General features: G+C 41.0%; 1 protein-coding gene across 4 annotated transcripts; it reads left to right on the top strand.

Annotated features, from left to right (window-relative positions):
* The first annotated feature begins 1,458 nt into the window (after nt 1–1,458).
* On the top strand, nt 1,459–21,620 carry LOC123870634 (ubiquitin carboxyl-terminal hydrolase 15-like). Of its 4 annotated transcripts, none has more exons than XM_045913979.1 (14): nt 1,459–1,689; nt 3,931–4,608; nt 6,230–7,285; nt 13,515–13,611; nt 13,788–13,946; nt 14,479–14,609; nt 15,026–15,123; nt 15,448–15,600; nt 15,855–15,948; nt 16,596–16,684; nt 17,307–17,443; nt 17,727–17,805; nt 17,884–17,972; nt 18,259–21,620. In XM_045913979.1, the coding sequence occupies exons 2-13, from the start codon at nt 3,997–3,999 to the stop codon at nt 17,960–17,962; spliced, it is 2,784 nt and encodes a 927-aa protein (XP_045769935.1). In that variant the 5' UTR covers nt 1,459–1,689; nt 3,931–3,996; the 3' UTR covers nt 17,963–17,972; nt 18,259–21,620. The 4 variants fall into 4 exon arrangements, with proteins under 4 accessions (XP_045769935.1, XP_045769932.1, XP_045769933.1 ...); XM_045913976.1 differs by having other exon boundaries at nt 1,459–1,808; XM_045913977.1 differs by having other exon boundaries at nt 1,459–1,808; nt 17,884–17,978.
* The last annotated feature ends 870 nt before the right edge of the window (nt 21,621–22,490 follow it).

Below are 22,490 nucleotides of genomic sequence, written 5' to 3'. Positions count from 1 at the left end.
AACTGTACCAGGACTGGATCACGCGTTTTTAAAATTTTTGTGTGTCTGTCTGTCTGAACGGACTACTCTTCGGAACAGTTGAACCTATTTTGACGGGACTTCCACAGACAAGTAAATTTGAGGTTAGGCACATCACAAAATAATTTAAAATATTGTGTTAACGAAGAAATAATTATAAGGTTACTAAATCACATAAGTATATAGATAGCGTTGTCTGTCATTAACTTGTAGTGTAAGTGAGTTACACAAACAAGTGTTACCTATTATCTTATACGATGGGTATGGAACCCTTCGTGTGCTAGTCTGACTCGCTCGGATTTTTGGTTCGGCTTTTTGAGGGTTGCTGAATGAAAATTATTATATCACCGTTGGCAAGGGCAACAATACTAGATCGGAGGCCTTTTGGTCTGCAAGCACTGACGAATTTTGAACAAGACGACATCTCGAATCGTCTATTATTTGACTGAGTACAGTAAAATACTGAAAAGATGTGGGCAAAAGCTACTTACAAGTGGAAATATATACCTAATATACCTACTTGACACCACCTATGACGGCCTATGAAATATGAGGATAAGGAGCATTTAATCTGGAAAAATCTTTATATTATAAAAATGTAAGGAATTGTAGATTTCATACTATTCTATTCTACTCACACATTTCGCACGAATTTTTTTAAGCTTTTAAAAAAACTGCAAAGGGTGCGTTACGTGGAGCAGGATTAACGATTACAAAAGGGATTTTTTTTTACTTTTTACCCCATTTAGCACCTGGCCTTGATTAGGGTTAGCTATTTTTTTTAACAATGGTTTGATAAATGCGAGATCAATTTTATTATTATTAATAGCTACGTGAAAATTGTAACAATCGAAGGGAAAGCCGATGGTATTACCTAGCCTACCATGTCTTATTAGAAAAATTGTTTTATAGTTCCATGATATTATAAAAATTATTATTATTATAGTTAAGAAATGTAACGTCTCCACCACATGAGTAGATATCTCTACCACATAATAATATTATAATAGTCTACTCTGTATCTCTATCGCTGTGCATATCGCAAGTTACATCAAAAATACATACAAAAAAAAATATAATATAAATCCATGATAATATCGCTGGCACTCACTTGTCTCTATAAATTACTAAAATATAATGTACAAGTAGTGCCATCTGTGGCCAAGAAGAGGCAAAATATTTTGTACGCCATCTTGCGTCGAAAAGTCGAATTCATTCGAAAGAACATGGCTATATTTCGCAAGTAAAAATTGTATTCAAAGAAACTTATTGATATTTATTAATGATGCAGAATAAATTATACATTAATTTTATTTCAATTTCACAATTAAATTAATTCATATTTGAATAATCACCTCTCAGCTGACCGATGAGTCATGTTATTACGTCACGCATTATGGCTCTGTGGTTTGTGGAAGCAAGCAACACTAGGCACGAGAGTCTACGAAGTGTCACGAACGATACTATAAACTTTATTGTAACGCAACAAGGACTAAAATCCTTGAAGAATTCGTGACGGAAATCGTACAAAAATAGGATTGCCAACAATTCGAGTGACGTCACACAAATGGAGCGACGGAGCCTTGAGCCTTCTAAAATTACATGAGAGCTCAAAGAAAAACATTATTCGAAGTTTACGCTCCAATTTTCGCTAAGCTATTTCACACACGAGTAAGTGGCACAGTGAACGACGCGAGTGGTTTTAAAATAAATTAGTTGGTATCGAGAACAGTGGGAAGGTTTTATTGTTGAAAACAGTTGCTTTGGTTACGAAAAATCCCTTAATATTCGTGAGTATCGCATAATTGTTGGTCGCTAATGCATACGATCGATGACAATTACGTCGCAGCGCATCGTTTATTGCAAAAATTGAATTAAAAGTGTCCCGTGGCGAGCAGTCGTGTGTCACGCTAAATCTTATTCGGATACGCTAAAAATAAAACAAGGAGTGTATTTTTGGGTTGTATTTGGTGATTTAGCGGGCGAGAGTTCGGGTGAGTCGTGTGAAAGTAGTAATCGGGTGCATAATTTTCGTTAGCCGATGTCAGCGCGGCCTTCGGCCCACGGTGTCAAGTTACAGATCGTATCAAAATAAATTCACGTCAAAATCGAAAACTACGCACCCAGCTGCTCGCTGGAGCGATACCGTCCCGCGAGACGACGCCAAGCCGCGACCTTGACTGCCTACACCATTGAATAATCCCATTCGCCATGGTGGACATGCCATTATGTCATTTGTTACACCAGGCCCCAAATGTATGAACCAGACCATGTGTACATTGCAATGTTTACACCCTAAATGTGCAAAATCAAGATGAAATAAACAAGGAAATATCTAAATCTTAATAATCTATATGTATGTTAGTATCGCTAGTAAGATAGTTAACAAATCACAGACAGTTTAACTGTTAAGTGGGTATATTGTTGTGAAATACAGCCTTGCAAAAACTACTGTTAATGTGTTAGTAATCAATCTGAATTTATGTAAATGAAATGGAGTTACAATGGCAATAAGTAACTCATATAATTTGACACTGCGCTTAGTTAGAAGACTAGAATGACTTGAGTTAGTTTATGCTGGAATCATGATATCTACTTAAATGAAGTAGGCTGAAGTTGTTTTACTTTTGAGATAAAGATAAAAATAATGTATTTATGTAATGTCCTACTTTGTCATAAATTCAAAGATTCACAGTGTAGTCCTACGCTGGACAAACTGCAGGGTAAATACCACATAAATGATTCCTAGGAACTGTTTCATTTTTCCTGATATCTTGTCAGTTAACGCAGAAATTAAGTAACAAAAATAATTCTGTTTGCGGCTACAACAGTGTTATTTCAAAAACTTGATTTTTGAGAAAAAAAAAATTGTCATGGCTGTAAATTAGTTTCTATCGAGTTTAGAAGGATGGTGTGTTCTGTGGGGTCGACCTTCCAGTACCATAGATTAAGAAACAACATGAATATATTGTCATTTAATGTAGGATAAATATGTTTGAACATTGTTAGTTAAAAATGACACTTCCAAAATAACATGTTGTAGAAGCAAATAAGAGAAAGATTTTTATTCATTTAAACTTGCTTTCAAAGCATTAAGTGAATCTATCACATTTTAGCACCATGTTTAAAGTTAAATAAAGAATATGTGGGATTTACATCTTAAATGTTTTAAAATAATCATCTTTCTAGTACTCCAGTAAAGCCTAAAAGACCTTATATCAAATGAACTTATGTTCTAAAATCCTAAATCCATAGGCTTGTCTGTCACTCAATAATTAAATAATTGCTGGCCCACTACTGAACTCCCCTGAGTCCTCTCAGAATGAGAAAGTTCTGACCATAGCCCACTAGACTGACCAAGTGCGACTTGCGAATTGGCAGACAGAACATTATGGAGAGTTCTCATACATTCAAGTTTCCTCACAATGCAAGTTTTTTCCTTTATTGTTAAAGCAAGTGTTAGTCACTTGTAATTGCTGATGCACATAACTAAAAAGTTAGAAGTGCTCGCCGGGGTCAAACTATTGGACCCCAAGTAGAAGGTCTGTCTTAACCACTAGGCCAAAACCACATAATGAAATTATTTAGTTCACGTAGGACAGCGTGTGTCATGTCAAGACTACTATCGGTTCGAAAAGCAAGATTCTACTGAAAAGAACCGGCAAGGATCTCAGTATTTGCTTATTATTTTTTTTAAATAAAATATTACATTATGTAATTATGCAATACATAAGTAATGTAACTATTATTCATACTAACTTGTGGGCTTCTGAATGCAAAGCCGACATGCAACCTTGTCATTTCCGAATTTGTTAATTATTGTATAATAACTGCAACTTAACAATTGCTGTGCATTTTTTCAATTGCAAATCCTGTGGACAGAAAAACTGAGAATGCATTTATTTGTTGCAGGTAACACATTAAAGATGCAAAGAAGGCGCCCGTCCAGATTGAAACCACACTAAGACAACCAACAAAATGCCCGTCGTGTCTCCTTCCCGCTACACCCCCGCCACCTCCGCGCTCTCCGGCTCCTACCGCTCGACCCTCACCTCCTCCTCCAGCATCGACAAGCCCTACTACAGGAACAGCAGCGGCACCTACGTCACATCCACCGTGAGGAGCAGCCATGGCGACCGCACCACGGAGTACAGAACCCGATACAGCGACGTGGACGGCAAGAGGGAGAGGAAGACGTCCCTCGTGGAGTACACCAGGAGCTCCCGGGCGCCGAGCGCGGGGGACTCCGACAGCGGCATCTCCAGCAGATACCGCTCCGACAGAAGCGAGTCCAGATCGCGAGACGTCTCCACGACTAGAAGCGAAAGTTCTAGAACTTCCGACTTGAACAGAGGCAAGAGGAACGTGCTGAGTACGGCGGCGTTGGCTATGTCCACTGTAGATTTTTACAATAAGTACTCGCCCGCGAATTACGTGCCATTGACGCAGAGGATACAGCAAGCCCAGGCGCAGAACAACAGCTATGGGGAAATCTCCCGGTCCAAGTCGATATCCAACGACATCGGGCGGCCCCCGGCGTCGGACTGCCGGGCGCGGCGCGCGCGCAACTCCGCGGCCACCATCACTGAGGTAACTCGTAAATGGCATCTCGCTGTTGGTAGGAATCGTACTGGTAACGCCATCTGTTATCCATTTTTAATACATTACAGGTGTAATAATTGCAGTTTTTGAAATACAAATCCTGTTTGAATTGGAGTTTGACTATTTTTAACGTACAATCGATGTGGAGCATTATCATTAAATATACATCACACAGCTACTATATCTTAGTAAAAAATCAGAAATTCTTGCTGTAAATAACTAAGTCAAACGTCTGTTGTTTGTTGAGGGTAGTCTAACTCCTTAATAAATGGGGAATGGCCGTTGTACTTGGCATTACCATGACGATTTCGCTGAAATTCACATAAAATGCGTCCAATCAGGCTTGTTTATTCGCGGGATCGCTTTTATCATTGCTAGGTTTCTATATTATTTGTATTGAGTTTTACTTTTCAATTATTTTGCCCTTTTTGTAATCTTCCTGTATGCAAATGCGAAAGAAATAATTATTAACTATGATAATATAAAAAAAACCTTGTACCGTTTGATATACTTAAGATAGTAAAACCGGATTTAAAAATTCTGTTCTAAATAAAATGTATTTCCTTACTTATTGACAATCTAAAGTCCAAGGTTTTGGCCCAAAGACAATTTCCATGAGAGGTCAATACATGTTAAAGAAATCTAATTAATGTATCTATGATGGAAGTAATGCTTCCTAATTATCAAACTCAGCTTTATCTTATATGACAGAAATGTATATTTCAAGACGCCTTCAAAGTCGCAAAGTGCCGCGCTGCTTTGTGAATCCATAGGTATAAGTAAAAACTGCGGCCGCGCGTCAGATCATCGATCGAAATTATGTGGATTAACAAAGCACCGCGACGACAAACAAGTCGCCCTTAGCCATGTTTCAAACAGTTGGTATTTTTTTTTTAAATAAAGATTAATTAAATAACTAAAATAATTTAGAGTAAAGCTAATTTGAGGTAGAGTACGTAATTAATAAAGTGCAGAAAATGCGTCCTGTATGTGAGCTAGTAGAAGATGCAGTTTCGTCAGGCTGACGTAGATCCCGCCGGTAAGCAAAGCCGTGTGCGCGTGTGTTGTGTGTTTATGTTCTTAACCATCGCACTGAGCCATCCAACAGCTTCCAAACAGATTCACGTGCCGCCCGAAAGGCCATGTAAATACTTTCAGAAGTTAACGCTTTCTTTCTAAAACCATAACCCTTTAGGGACGGAGAATTGTTATTTGAGCTCCACACGGCAGCGATCGATGTTTGAATCGATGCTTTCTGCTTTCAATAGAATACCACTGCATTCGCATTTCTATTCAAAAATATTTTTTCTTTATATTTCTGTGAGTCGAACATGGCACTGCAGATTTTTAAAAAAACAGTTTATGCTGGTAGTAAGCAATGATAGCAATTGTTCCACTGTAACTTCGGTGGGATGTCCGGACGTCGTCGGGATTCTGAAGCGTTAACTTTTGAAACCGCTCGTCTTTCGCTCGGTTCCCTTCAAGCATCGTAGTGACAGCCGGGACCCTCGCGGTCTGCGCATGTGCGGATTTGTTAGAACTAACACACACATCGCGCTACCCCCATGAATTTCCATTCTCGCTAAGTGTAAATTTTCAACACAACCAGAAACCGGAAGGCAGATACAAGGACTGTTCGCCCTCGCCAAGCTACAGCAAGCGCCATTCGCTGGCCAACGGCGTGCGCGACACCAACGGCAACGACGTGCCCTCCGTGTCCGAGGTCCGCAAGCGCTTCGACCCCAAGATGGCCGTGACCAAGCTGCCGGCCAACGACTCCCGCTATCCCGCCAAAACTCTAGAGCAGTACCTGAGCCAGCTCAAGGACTGCGAGAACGGGACGGTCGGCTACACCAAGATACACGCCAAAGACGATCAGCCGGTGCCGGTCCACCTGCCGCACCTCGAGAAGAACGGCGTCGCCCACCGCTGGGACGGCTCGCCCAACTCCAGCTCCAGTTCCAACTCCGACCTCACCATCAGCAAGACTACTTCCGAACCCGTGTCCCTCGCCAGGCCCTCCGTAGACAGGAACAGCGCGATGTCCACGTCCCTCACCGCCAAGCATCCATCCGAACGATTAGCTAGTATTAAAAATCAGTTGGACCCTAACAACCCGATAGGAAAAATTCTAGAAAAATCCACAGTCATCCAAGTAGAAAACGGAGATTTAGATTACGCCGAACGTAAAAAGATCCGCAACAGTCCCGAAATTAAAATAAAAGATCTGAAGAGTGATATAGAGAAGCAGAGCAAAACGCCGAAACACACGACCAACTTCGCTTCGTACATACAGATATCGCAACCGATCGCGTCCGGCGCCGCGCCCAAGAAGAGCAGCGAAGCGATCAGCGATAAGCCGGCGAAGAACAAGGACGCTAAGAAATCTCTCAAGTATATCGATTCGGAGGAAGATCGCTCGGTGCTGGATAACGATGTGGAATCTCCCAGCGGCACGGGCTTCGAGAACAAGACCTTCGAACACGAGAACTTCCTAAAGAAGAGAACGGAGGGCAGCGAAACGGACGCGAAGGACGATGGCGTCAAGTCCATGGAGACGAGCACAGAGAGCACCATCAGCGAGTCCACGGAGGACTCTAGTCCGGAAACGCCGTCGTCTCGAACAAAGATCCTGGACCTAAAGGACTATGACTATATCAAATCGGTAAGTGATCATTTTTTCCACTTTACTCGAAGGCACACATTTCGAATACCGTAGTACTGTGGCAAGTTGTTGGCAACAAAATGAACCAATTCTTACTATAATGCATACATTTTGAGAATGCCAACTGTCATGACACGTAGTGCAAATATGGCAGTGCGTTCTCAACATGTGTGCACCAAATTTTTACGAGATTTTGCTTGTTTAAAAACAAATTCGGAAACATTTTCTCAGTTTTTCGTAGCAAAGTTTCGTTCTAACTTCAAAAATGTATAAAACTTCGCAATAGATTGAGACACTTTCGAATTGACAACCGCGGTTTTGTGGTGATGATTTTAAGACACACACGCTACTTTTATGCGGGTACTAAACTAGATAATTGAAATTTTAAAGATAGCAAAATTATATGTATAGTTGTCTGAGAAAAGAAACTAAAAGTTCATTGGCATTTATAATGAGGGCGTCCGTGTATTTGTGTGCGTGACTCAATGTACACACCTATGTGAGAGTATGTGCGTTCAAATTTTTGTCTGTCATCCCTGTCTGTTCTTATTTTGAAACGGGATTTTAGGATTAATTTTTTTCTTTGTATTATGAATATGATCGATACAGGATTGATTTTCATGTCCAGATGTTGATGGGGCTCTATTGACGTATAGTTCAGATAAACATTTTAATTTTCCAATAACACTTTTTTGGACACTTATCTCAATTGGATATAATATTACTATTATATTCCATACATAAGGAACTGTTACTGATGTTTAGAAAGTTTTAAGGCGACGGAAAAACAGTAGGTAGGTCACGGTCAAAGTTATGTGAACTTGAAAGACATCAACGCGCGCTCTAAGGCTAGATATCCTTTACCAAATCTTAAGGCTGCGAGAATATTATGGTCAATACCTACATAATTGTTATAAATGGGAATCGCACCCATGTCCGTTAAATTAACCAAGAATGGAGTTTACTATAAGGTGAATACTTTGTCTTTTTTCCGCTTAATGGGTCAAAGCTGGCAAAAATGTGATAAAAAAATAATCATCATGCGGAGAAGGCCCGCGTGACGAATAGATTCCGAATCTATTATTATACGCGCTAAATGTAATGTCCCGAAATAAAGTACGCGGGAAATGTCGACCCGCGAACACTGCGCCACGTGGACTACTTGACGTTTGCGTCGCCATCAGTGCTGCCAACATTGACAAGTGACATTTACTTTTCAAAATAATGTTTCCAAGCCTGGGGGCAAGGAAGAAAACCTTCTTCTTATTTCTCTATGGCTTTTAAAAACCTTGTTTGTGCCACAAAAGAGTTAACTTTTAATTTTGTTGTGGCGTTCTGTTGACCTACGTCACTCTGCCAAATCTTTTCGATGTTATTTTAGCAATAATGATGTAAACGCAATTTTTATAAACAATGTGTTTGTTCAATATTCGTAAAAGAATCTGATCATCATTATCTGTATTCAATTAAAATTCTAAAGCAAGGTTGGAACTTTCATCAAATTAACTACAAACTTGGTTTAAATCAACTGGAATCGATAACACTGGGTAACACGTATCTTTCTGCAGGATTTAGGATGAGGAGAGAAAGATTAAGGATTAATTGTTCGAAGTCTATATCAAACCTATGCATACTACAATACGTTCTCAACCGAAAAGATTCGACTGTCGATCGGAGAAATTGAGGAAAACCCGATTAGGGGTAAGAACTTGTATATCTGTCGTACTCGTGCCTTTAGCTACCCGCTGCAGGTTGGTGCATTGCTGCGCTGTTTTGTATGGTTTCTCGAATGTTGTCTTAGAGCTGTGCAGTCGTTATAAATACCGCATTACTGGGAGGAAACCATACAAGCCTTAATATTCTTACACCCTTGGACTTGGCGGATGGAACCTTGATTGTGACCACGTGACGTGTGCGCGGCGCGGCCCGCTCCGCGGAGCCACGAGATGAGCGATCGGACAACTTAGCTCTAAGATTACGTATAAGTTCGATTGTGAAACTTGGCAGCGATATTTGGCTTAGCCCCGTCGGCCGGCGCCCGCCCAGTCCACGCCGGGCGATCGCAATGGCCGCTTAATGACGTCACGAGAAATTCGCGCGAAATGCATTTCCCCGCGGGAATCACCTAATTCTCAAACCGCCCATAACCAATCTTGGACTCACTCGCGCGCTTTTTAAACGACAATTTACGTAATCAGCTTCTTTTACGCGTCGCGTTCGGTGCGTTAGGCGTTTTACTTGTCGTTATTGTTCAGGTTTTTTAAATTGAACTGTGGACTTGAAATTTGTTGTCTATCGAGAGTGACCTTGACTGTTTATAAACTCTAGTCGTGTGCCAATGAAAATTGAGAGTTGAGTCTTAGAGGGGACGGAATAAGGAGTATTTTGTACGTGTGTGTGCGGATGTCCATGGAATTGAAAGAGACAGTGATTAACATGAAAAATAATTCTAATTGAAATGTGAATTTCAAGATAAATAAACGTTTGTACTGTCCGTTAAGTTATCTCAAGGTTGCACTTGATGAACGTGGATTCTTGACTCAATGCGGGTATAGGCAGATCAAAATCTCAGTTTTACGAGAGCGAATCCAGATCTCAGAAATCGTCACACCGAGTTATTTATGTAATAGGTAGTTGTTATCTGTGACGTCATCGGGGGAGTTTCATAATTTTTTCATTGACACCGTCACCCACGTGCTTTCAATTATGATTTTCACTGGGTACTGTGTACATTATCTAACCGTGTAGGTTTACTTCTATATTCGTTTCGAATATACTTTGAAGATGAAAGTAGTCTGAGATAAATAGCTGTTGTACTAAATCATATAATATTGATGTAAAACAAGTTAAAACTATTCCCCTCAATAGTAAAACATATCAAATCTATTGAATTATCAAACTTTAATGAGTGTAAGAAATGGACTTCTTCATTTACACAAACATACTAGAACAAATCGTGAAAAACTGACTATTACGACTATGACCAAGTTGCTACAAAGCAGCTGCTACTAGTAGCTGAAGTTGTATCTAAATCTATATCCACAAAGAAGCTGTGGATGTAACGAATCTAAGGATTGATATTTGGAGCTGAAGATCTACACGCCCACAAGTTTGAGAGGAATTCTAACAAAACTCTTTGACAACAGGTAGCTCCTACTTCCACAAATTGAGAAAGAGTTTTGGTTGATTTCCGGAAAGTAATACCTGAAGCTGACTATTTATCTGTAGCTCTCATTTCGATGAGTGTGAGAGACTTGAGTGAAAGGAACTACTCGAAGTTCAAGATCTAGCTGCTACTCGCACAAGTTGGAAGGTTGTGCGAAGTGACCGTCTTCTGAAGTTGGAAGTATACCGCCAGGGGTTTGGTGTGATTGTAAAGCTAGTTCCACATTGGACTTGGATACCGGATTTGCGCAGAGAGTAATTCACATCCAAAGCCAAAGAGTTGACCCGCTCAGCTGATACTAGTACCTGAGAGCTGCCACAAGTTTGGAGGTTGTGCAAGGCGACCAGTTGCTAGAAGTAGGGAGGTGTGAGAGCGGGGGCAGGTGGCGGGTGTATGCTCTGGTACCTGGAGCTGGCGGTGCTGGCATGCGTGGCGACGGGCGTGCTGTCGGCGCTGCGGCATGAGGTGTGGCGGCCGGCTCGCGCCGCGCCCGCCTCGCGCGCGCCCGCCCCGCCCCACGTATGGGGAGCACTATCAGGTCCGAATACTGAACGCTACAACTAGTCATCGTCGTCATCATCAACGATACACGTCCACTGCTGGACATAGGGCTCTTGTAGGGACTTCCACTCCCCACGGTGTTGCGCTGCCGCCGTCTCCCGCCTAACAGGAGAGCTCCCAACATCGCGCTTTCCAGTACGAGGTCGCACCTTAGGACCCTAACGTCTATCTGATTTTCGAACCATGCACCCTGTCCATTGTCGCTTTAGCTTCACAACCCGTTGAGCTATGTCGGCTCTACGGATCTCCTCATTTACATATCATAACATTTATATTCGAAAAAGTAAGATAACAGAACAGAACATAATATAATGTGCAGCTGTGTTTTGTTACAAAAAAAGTTAAAACGCATTTTGATTTAAATATTATTATAATAGTCTAAATATTATTTGGTCCGAAACTGGGGATGAATACCCTCTCTACACGCTTTCAATTTTAACTTTACCGGTTCAAGAACATCTGACGCTTCACAAGTCTTTAATTTTTCATCAGAAATGAAAGTTTCAAAATTCTCATCCATTTTTGGTACTAAAATTCGGCGATAATACCAAGAAATATGTCAAAACTTTGTGACTTCGCGAAATACGCCCCGTTTGCGTGTTTGCGGGTAGTTAGAGACGTGCAGAGATATGGCGCGATTATTTACGACGCGAATTTTTTTAACTGTCTCGAAGCTTATTAATTCTAATAGAATAGAACAGTTTTAATTCAAAAAAACTTTTGTAAAGTGCTTTTGTAATTTAAATCGTCAAGTGTACCTATTACTATTACTGACTGGTTCGGAAAGCTGTTTCTATCGAAGACAAAACTAGAAACTAGTGGTTACTCTTTTCAATTCAAATTACGATATGGAGCTCTATGTACTAAAATGAGGGCCCGCGCGTTGCTGAAGCGAGTCTAATATACGCTATTTTATCATTTGTACAATAATCGATTGTATATTATGTTTTGTAAGAGCAGTCGTTATCATGTTCAAAGTAAAGATACCCGCGCCTACTTACCTTTTTTGCAAAACACAGGAACTGCCATTTGACCAACTTAAAATGCTTAACTTTCAAAATAATACCTACTTTATGACACCCACGATTTCGTCCGCGTGAATTCAGGTGTTTAACTATTTCGTGGGAGCTCTTTCATTTTTCCGGGGAAAAAGGAGCCTATATGCCCTCCTCGAAGATGCAAGTTATCTCAGTATCAAATCCCGTCAAATCCGTTAATCGAATGGGCCTTTTGGAAACTCTTGGAAACTCTTTGATTTTCCTGGACAAAAGTAGCCTATGGGCCGAGCAGAAATCTAGCAGACAGAAACACGTTCGCATTTATAACATTAGTATGGATGCCCTCATTTATCTTATATTCATGAATCGTAGTGAATTTAAAAAAAAAAACTAGTTTTAATTTGTTAGTCAATCATGAATCATATCCATTGCAGTATCATAGAATGTATTATAATAATGAGTGTATGTAAAGTTGTGAACGCATCCGCCAGGGGGCGTGGCCGGCGCGCGAATGTCGTCTAGGCGATCCGTGGAACTTTCTGCGGTGACGTTTACACGAATGGTAATTTAAACACGCAATACCCGCTCTTGTTACGTTGTATGAAATGTTATTATTGTGTGCTTGCTTGGCGGGCGGTTGTGACGTTTTGTAAATTACTGCCTGGAGTTTTCTAGTTTTCGATTTGGAGGGTTCGAAATAATTGTGTTATGGATACACGATTTGTTACTACATATTTTGTAAATGTTCCAATGAAACTTTTATAATGCTTATGCGGTTAAAATTGGTTTTTCCCTGAAGCATTTCTCCAGGTTCGTGTTTAAACTCTGAAAAAGATTAACTTCCTGTAAGGTTATTTTGTTGCCAACACTATTTATAAGAAGCACAGTTTGTATTTGGTTTGATTGAGTGCCTTCATCATTAGTTTATCCCTTATGGTTTCCCTGTACGTCATTCATTACGCTATATTTTCGTGTTTTTGTCTGGTTTAGAACCTGTAGATGCATGCTGTTTTGTTGAGTATTTCCTGTTAATTTAGATTTTAATTTGACGTCATTAATTAACCATTGACTATTATTTATAGTTATTCAATTAAACGCATGGGCAGACATACCAGTATTTTTAATTTTTAGTTGTTAGTTTCTGATGTTTGTTTGTTTGCTTTTGAAAACAAGAAATGGTTTTATACGTACTAAGTTTAAATAACGTGAACTTTAGCGCATAGATTATAATGTTAATTATATAGAATTTAAGTTAAAGAGGTCACAAACTATTCCCCTGAGCAACTCCAAAAACATCTTTAGGATTAATAAAATTTCTTACTGTTTTTTTACTTCAATTTAGCGTAGTTGCGTTGACTATAGAATAGTCAAATTGTTTTTTTAAATAAGTAAATATTTTCGTATCATTGATAGTGTCGAACGCTTGCGTCAGTTCAACAGTCAACTGTAATATAAAGCTGCAAAGGGTGCAACATTTGTTTGTGATGTACTGGAATGTTTGTAGGAGTTGGCCGGCGGCAAGAGCGGGCCGAGCGGACTCCGGCGCAGCTCCGAGCGGACTGAGATCGGGGAGCGGACCGAGAAACACTCGCATACGAGCGGTACGTACAAATTTGATTACATCAAAATATGTAAACGGTGAAGTTTGCGGTTGTATTCTTCTGCCCCTAAGACCATAAAAACACTTTTTAAAACTGGGTCTTACGCCAACATCCAAGGGCTATATGCTATGCTAGTGATGAACGTGTAGTGACGTGTGCGTGTGTGGTGTCGGCAGGTCTGAATGGGCTGCGCAACATCGGCAACACCTGCTTCATGAACAGCGTGATCCAGTGCCTGTCCAACACGCGGCCGCTGCTGGAGTACCTCGCCGACGACAAGTACACGGCCGACATCAACACCACGCTCTCGTGCATGAAGGGTGCTCTCATCAAAGGTATACCACCGATGCATCCATGTTGGCGTTTCATGATTTTGGAGGTTGAACATTACTTCAATGATCTTTGTAGAGGGCGTCACCCGTACTGTCATTCGCATAGCAATAGATGTTGCTGTCGTGTAACATGTCATTGATATGCAGGATGAACAGTGTGGGTCATAACACTGAGCCCTGTGGGACGCTAGCATTGAAGAGCTTAAGTTTAGAACAAAAACCGTCGACAGCGACTTTGATGCTGTGTCCATCAAGAAAGCTGATGATTTAATTACACAGCGACACGGGTAGTCCGTAGGATGGTAGTTCTGATAGAAGTGCCCGATAGCAAACACTTTCAAAGGCTTTTGCGATATCAATGCTGACCGGCAGGGCCTCTCCCTTTTTGTCAGTAGCCTTCGCCAAGCAATGCGTGATAAGAAAATCAGCAGCAGATCGGGCGTAGCCAAAACTGTTATCTGTGGAAGCAGCACAATTAGGCTGCCACCCTAACGAGCTATCGCTTCGATCGCTGAAGGCAATGCGCGTGTTGCAGCGTTCGCGAGCGTGGTGAAGGAGCTGTGGCGCGGCGGCGAGCGCGACTCGGTCGTCAACACCACGTCGCTGAAGGCGCAGGTGCAGCGGTTCGCGCCGCGCTTCATGGGCTACAGCCAGCAGGATGCGCAGGTATGCCACACTCATTCGCCCTACGTGTAGACGTAACGGATCTTTGGATCTGCAGACTATGCCAGGAGTCTGTCGACACTCTGATGCCATAATCTGCTATTGCCCTACTCTAATGCAGTCTAATGAAGTCCCAGTGGAACTAAGCGACATGTTTCTCAGGGTATAATTAGAGTGTCTGCTGAACGCGACGCCACAAAATGATTGCGAAGAAAATAAAAAATACACGTAATACGTAAAACACACAACTTAGAGAATAAATTTATGTATTGTATGATATCTTGGATGCGAACAATGTACAAAAACAGGTGGCCTACTCATAGAACCTCGACGCGAGGTGTTCGGGGCGAACCATTAGGTTTATATGTACAGACCACAGATGGGTAGTCGCCAAGTCACGGGTGCACTGACTGTTGCAGGAGTTCCTGCGCTACCTGCTGGAGGGGCTGCACGAGGACGTGAACCGCGTCACCATCAAGCCCAAGCCCATCCTCACGGAGATCGACGACAGCCTCAGGTAACGCAGCTTCTCACCAACTGCCATCCTAAAGTTAAGGGTTACTGATTTTAAAAAATATTAAAAAATGAAAATACCGTTTTGTTGTAATATTTCCTAAATTATTTTGGTACTTGTAAGGGCCTGCGACGAGGGATTATTAGCGATTACAAAAGTCACCTATCTACGATATATCGCCGTACTTTCAATCCATTATGTGCGTTCTGTGATGCAAATGTTATGTCCTCCGCTGATAATAGTCTGTCGTGTACGCAAGCCCTAACTAAAATCGATAGCCCACGTACGGGGCACGTTGATACTGTGTAACGAGGCGTGTGTGTGCAGCGACTCTGCGAAGGCGGCCGAGGCGTGGTCGCGCTACGTGCGCATGGAGGACAGCCGCGTGGGCGACACCTTCATCGGCCAGCTCAAGTCCACGCTGCGCTGCACGCACTGCCACCACGACAGCGTCACCTTCGACCCCTTCTGGGACCTCAGGTGAGTTCATCATCATCCCATCGCCAGCCACTACTCCAATCTCCCTCTCATAATGGGAAGGGCTTCTTAGCTCCTCACGCTGCCTTAGCCCCCCGCCCCCCGCCCCCTTCCGCCCTTCATTAGCAAAAGTATAATAAAGGCGTTGGGGTGCGGTGATACCGCTTTTCTATAGTAAGGCTTTAACATCAGATTCGACCGATTAGCTTGTTGGTATTACTATGAAACAATAAATGATGGTTGTATCTCGTTGACAGCTTGCCGATTCCATCGCGCACCGGTAACCTCAAGCTGCAGCAGTGTTTGCAGCACTTCGTGAGAGAGGAGGAGCTCGACGGCGACGAGAAACCGGTGCGCATACACACACACACACAGTCACATACACCCATATCATACACATGCCACACACACACATGCTCAACAAAATGTTATGTATGATAATGACATTGCGATTATTGTTTGGTTGCTGATTTGTGGTAATCTCGCTGCCACTAAATCTTTACTCAATAGTAGGAAAGTCAAACCAATCGGATTTAGGTACGATTTTTTTTTTAACAAACTTTAGTTCTTGGACCCCAAACCACGTTAAAATCCAATTACAATGCATGTGTTGACACTTCTTGCTACTGAGACGAACGGTCGGATAGAGCGGGTGCGGGAGGGTGACAGTTGACGTGAAACTCAACGTCCCTGCTAAGTCGATAGTATCAACTTGATACAATACATATCGAGCGGCGATCATTCGTCTAAGGGGGTAAAATAGGGGTTTGAAATTTGCTAGTGCTAAATAATGTTGATAACATAATGAAGTAGTGAGTGAAGTTAGCAGTTAACCTAACCTAACCATGCCTTGTGAATAGAGAACTGGAGCTATGGCTTGTTTTTCCTTTCTCTTCAGTACGAAAGGCATCTGAACCAGTGGTAGATGCATTGACGATTCTAAAGCACTTGTAAAAGTTTCATTGAATAAAAAATGTTTGTATTGCATTATTTTGTAGACGTGCTCGAAGTGCGGCGTGCGGCGCAAGTGTCTGAAATGGTTCACGGTGCAGAAGTTCCCGCAGGTGCTGGTGCTGCATCTCAAGAGGTGAGTGTGTCACCAGACTTCAGACTCAACTAGAGTGAGGGAACTCTCGGTTTCGACGATTTGTCAAATATTAGCTGGGGGTGACGTGAAATCAAATTGTTTCACAGCCTACCTAGCGTCAAACGGAGGTAACATTTGACGCCTGCCAGCGACGTCGAAGCCTCGACGTTTCGTTAGCATATCCCTAACTGTCGTGAACTGTGGTATCACCATATACGAATGGTAATAGCCAAAGTTCGATATCACCTTGTGGCGACACGATTTGAGCCTTAGATGGACTACTCACAACGATCTCACTAGATGGCACCACAAGTATATTCAAACATTGACTATGAGACTTAAATCATGCTAGCAAAGTTTTAATCCTAGAATACTATAATTATACAAGTTCCAAATCTTTTATTTAAAGGGCATTTACATTGCTAGCTTAGGCTACTTTTTTTTTATAATACTAAAGAGTTCCCACGAAATTTGAAAATCTATATCCATGTTGACAAAGTCGCGAGCATCAGCTGGTCTGTTTACAAAGCTCGATGTGTAATATCTATTGCCGGGTTCTGTACACCAAAGAAGTTTCACTTGGTACGGAAGGAATACATGGCAGCAATGCCGTTGGTTGCAGGTTTTCGCCAACGGAGCGGTTCCGCGGCAAGCTGTCGGTGGTGGTGGAGTTCCCGCTCAACGGCCTGGACATGTCGCCCTTCGCCGCTGCGCCGACGCACGCGACATACAACCTCTACGCGGTCAGCAACCACTCGGGTATGTAGCCTGTACAAATATACAGAAATAACTGTTTTTTAATTGGTTTTACTGCTGTGGGTTTGGTCTGATTATTGACCTCTGCTAATACAAGTACGCCAGACTTGCGATTGTTGATCTGACTTGCCATTTCAAATACGGATGGAAGTAACGCGAACGATTTGCATGTCACGCCTAAAGGAATTTTATTTCAAAATTTTATTAGAACATGAACCAAACTTACGAAATTATATTTGATTATTAATATTATTACGATATTAATGGTATGTCGGCGTCGTTGCAGGCACGACGTACTCGGGCCACTACACGGCGTACTGCAAGCACCCCTACACCGGCGACTGGCACGAGTACAACGACTCCAGGTAACGCGCCACGTGGTGCAACGTGTCTGACGTTGGGCTGGTGGTGGCGGCGCAAGCTGACGTACGCTGTTGTTGCAGGGTGTCGACGATCGCGCCGCGCGACGTGGTGTCGGCGGAGGCGTACGTGCTGTTCTACGAGCTGGTGCCGCGCGCGTAGCGCGAGCTGTGCGCGTGTGAGTACTCACTGCTACAGCATGTGTTATACAATCAGCATTTCTCACAATAAGCGAAACTTCTCTATCCATGTAATAATTGTTTTGAAGCACCCTCGTGAAGGTCAAAAGGTCTTTTAGAATTTGTCTTCCCTTTTCAAATTACCATTGTTGGAGCTTTGCGTTTTAAAATATCTTTGTTAGTAATTTGACTTATTGATAAGATAGTATACATAAAAATGGCCTATTCTGTTTACATTTTCGAACTGCCCGCTTTTTACCCAAAACATGTAATTTCCAGAACCCAGTGAAAGTGGAGCGGGTCTGCTGCGAAGGTGTCCGCTGACCGTCGCGCGGTCGCACTGCGCCGTCACATGACCGCCGCACCTGACCGCGCGGTGGTGCTCAGCTGATGGTCAGCTGCTGACCGCATGGCGGTGGTCAACCGACCGCCGTCACTCGACCGCGCGGCGGTCAACTGGCGTGACGTCACGGACACGTGCCTGCGGTTGTGCATAGTGACGAGTGAAACTTGTGCGTGATATTACACTGGACTGTGCCTGTCTACTAACACCAATCGAAATTACAGTGAACATAACATATTACAGAACAAGCCGGCGGCCTGTGCACGCGAGTTGATCCAGCGGCTTGAGGCTACCGTACGAATCTGTAAAGAATCGTACAACATCGTTACAATTTACAACATTACGGAGGGTAGTTTACGAAAACCTGTCCGGACTATGTGACATCACAAAATGTATACTAGCCTTTCGAAAAACATTTCAAAACTATACACCGTGCGAAATGACGCGAGAGCTTTATGCAAACTTACCTACAGTCTAGTTTTTTTTTTTGTTTTCTGGTAACCTTAAAATCTATGGACATTTTCCATTAAAAATATGTAAGAGATCATCCATATTGTACCTGCGGGTGAGAGTAATTTGCGGCTTTTCAAATTAACCTAACATCACAATTTTAGTTATTACGCCTATTTATATTTTATATTAAAGAAAAAACATTTCTTTAAAAATTGTGTCACACATAACCAGTTTTATCTAAAGGTAAGTTGTCCCGGCGCCTAAACCACTTGTGTAATGAAGCTAGAGCTCCAAGCAGAGAAAGCGCCGGAATAAACAGTGTCACTGACTTTTCACACAATATTACTGATTTTTCGTCCTTTATTCTATAATGAACAAAATTGAAGTTGTATAAGTACATAAAAATAACAGTCATAAAATATGAATGAGACAAGAGTGTCATGAAGAGAGAGGAGACTTGTGTATGACAGGAAAATATTTTACTTTAATATTAAATAGTACATATTAAATCAAAAGTGTTGAATAATTTGTTTATTGTAGAATAAATCACTACTGAGCTTAAAAAATTTACAAAATGTGTAAAACGATTTAAAAAAGTACCTGTGGATTCGACATCTGCACTTCTGCACTTGTTAATCTTGTTATTATAGTTTTTAGACTAAAGTTTTATCAAAAAAAGAGTAGCCATTTATTTTGAAATCATCTTTATTGTATTCAGTCGCTTACTTAATTTGTTTGTGAGTGCTTAACACAAACAACCGCTGGACCGATTGAAACTAAACTTTTACAGTTTTGAAATATATACTAGTCAGATTTAAAAACTGTTCGAACTTGGATCAAAGAGTCATGAACTCGAGATACATGACCTACATGCGGGCGAATCCGGGAGCAACAGCTAGTGTTAATTGCTATCAAAACCCATCATCCAGTACTTATATTATTGAATGTGGATGTAAATATGTGCTCATAATATGATGTGTAACTGATGAAAATCATGGAGTTCAATTGTATTAAACACCTAAGGCTCCGGCTACACGCTCCGCGCTCAGCTGCACGAGCCAGTTCGCGCAGTCGAGTGCGTGCAACACGAAGCGTGTAGCCGGAGCGTAACGGCAACTGCATTATTAGTCCAAATAACTAAATTATAATGTACTAACTCAGTCACATGTATATTTTTGTATAGTTAGGTATAACCATGCTAATCTTGCTAAGATTTAATAAAATTTGACAATTTCCTGTGCAAGGCCCTTCAGTATGTTATGACGTGATCTTACAATGAAAAATGGGACTTACGGGCGATTGCACTCATTCGTATTCGATTCGTTTTTGTATTCCGACGATTCGTATTAGTATAAACAATAATACGAATCAAATGAGTACACAAACGGATGTTTATGTTGGCTCCTTGGAATCGTATTTTGACGAATACGATTGTGTGCACAAACACCCTAAGTTTGGATATTTATTCTGCGATATCTCATAAAATGTTTTATTTGATAACTGACAAATTTCAAACCATTGATAATTTAACAACAGTTACCATATCAGTTAGCTATATAATTTTGTAAGTACAAGCGTAAGGCTGCCTTCACACTAGGGGCCCGTCGCAAACTCTTACGATACGCGCGTGCGCTACAGGCTCAAGTTAGGGCTCGAGGTAAAACAGGCAACACTAAAGCGTTTTAGCCACACATGTTTTTCCGCTAGGTCTGTCTCCCGCCTAATTCGTGGCTCGCGTCGTGAAAGCAGCCAGTCTTGAAACAAAACTGGTGACTTTAAAGAAAATGTATAAAATACGAAAGGATATAAAAATAGATGATATAATAAGAACGCCTTTGGGGCGTCGACATTCGTCCATAAAACGCTTCGTCTGTCAAAAACATGAACTAGAGAGTAAAAATATATATTTTGCAAAGAGTTTCACACATTTAATATTATTGAGAATCTGGTATTTCCGTAATATTGAATTTAATCGGATTATATTCTTCAATATCGTCTCGAATTTTTTTTCATGGTCAACATAAAATATGAGATTGAAATTAATATTCAATAATGATTGAATGTGTGAACTGGGACCCCCATCGCCTCGAAAGTCGAAAGTAGGGAGTGCAATTTTATAAAAAAAAAAAAAAACAAATGAACATTATATTTTATTATTTTAAAAATTTGCCTGAATTACTGGGGAAATACGAAACAATAATTTTTATTTAAATAAAAATTAGCAAGTAGACGTATAGGCGAAACATTCACCATAGAGTATAAAACGCGTTCGTGCTTTTGACGGTCAAGTCAGTGTTGCTATAATATTATAATTATATAAAGAGGTTAAAAGCTTTGTTGCGGCGTGATTGTTTTTGTTTTTTTTGTTGATATTCTGTGATATACGAGAAAGTACGAAAACAGAGAGTTTGTACATCTTAGATATCACATTATATCAAATTATTTCGAATAATTTATATAGAAATATTGATTGTTGATAATTATAGTAACCGAGGTTGTCGTTCGAGTTCGTTAGTAATGTTATCGCAGTTTGACGATTGATATGAACCTAAAGCTGGGTTGGTATGAATTGACAAAATCGAAATAAATAGTCAATTGAACGAAAACCTCAAGATCCTTTGATCCACAAATGAATCTTAATTAGCCAAAGATATGAATGATTGCTAAATTGTTAAATCGCTGTATTATTAATATTAAAAATTAATTTATTATGTTATTTTAATTGTATTGTATTTTAAAATATTGGACCGGTTTGCGAGGCTCGCCTCACTAACTCCTATGTACATTACGTAACAGATTTATATGATAGAGTATATATTTAAATGAGTAAATTATTATTAAAATTTCTGGAGTTTTAATTGTTTAATAGATATCAACACAAAACTAAGGGTGTATGCTAAAACTCTTGCGGGTTCGCGTGTCTATGAGCAGCTGGCGCAGGTTTACAAAAACAGCTACACACAGAAATTAACATCATAGCACGAAATAAAGTGCAAGAATCAACATTCTGTATTATGAGACGTGGCAAATAGCCGTCAAAGGCTTGTTAGTCTATTATTTTTTTCAGAATTACAGCACTCTACTCGATCTCTGCAGAGTCACCACTACGTTGAACCACTTGACCTAGAAGTCAAATTTTTTTTAGCGACGCTGAGCGGACGGAGTAGTACGGAGCGGTTACCCGCGCGAGCTTCGGCGTACGCCCTAAGTAATGAACTCAGTTTCACAAGTTACTGTGGTAACATCGGTTTTAGTGGGTTTGGCGCGGGTGTGTGGGCGTCCCCACCCCGATTGCCAGAGAGGTAGATTTAACCAATTTATAGAAACAAGTAAGATTAACTTGCACATCCACACTTGATAACCTTGACTTGCTGTATGCAAAAGCCTGTGGACTACCGAACTCCTTGACAACTTAAAGTAGAATGGCGAATGCAAAGGCTTGAAGGTGAAGCAGATCTCAATCTTCGTTTCATTTATCAACCTCCGACCCAAAAAGAGGGGTGTTATAAGTTTGACGTGTGTATCTGTGTCTGTGGCATCGTAGCTCATAAACTAATGAACCGATTTTAATTTAGTTTTTTTTTTGTTTGAAAGGTGGCTTGATCGAATGTTCTTAGCTATAATCCAAGAAAATCGGTTCAGCCATTTGAAAGTTATCAGCTCTTTTCTAGTTTACCTTCACTTGTACGGGGTGTTATAAATTTTTAATTTACAC

The sequence above is a fragment of the Maniola jurtina genome, chromosome 13 (genome assembly GCF_905333055.1).
Source record: "Maniola jurtina chromosome 13, ilManJurt1.1, whole genome shotgun sequence".
In the NCBI taxonomy this organism is placed as follows: domain Eukaryota; kingdom Metazoa; phylum Arthropoda; class Insecta; order Lepidoptera; family Nymphalidae; genus Maniola; species Maniola jurtina.
The sequence above is the reverse complement of the archived record's forward strand: the minus strand, read 5'-3'. Positions and strand labels throughout refer to the sequence as shown.

What these genes read in the sequence shown, in the direction of transcription:
- LOC123870634 (XM_045913979.1), top strand. Translation starts at nt 3,997, where the DNA reads ATGCCCGTCGTGTCTCCTTCCCGCTACACCCCCGCCACCTCCGCGCTC. An exon ending in GAAGGGTGCTCTCATCAAAG is followed by an intron (nt 13,947 to 14,478) that starts GTATACCACCGA and finishes CGCGTGTTGCAG; the next exon opens with CGTTCGCGAGCGTGGTGAAG. An exon ending in TCGACGGCGACGAGAAACCG is followed by an intron (nt 15,949 to 16,595) that starts GTGCGCATACAC and finishes ATTATTTTGTAG; the next exon opens with ACGTGCTCGAAGTGCGGCGT.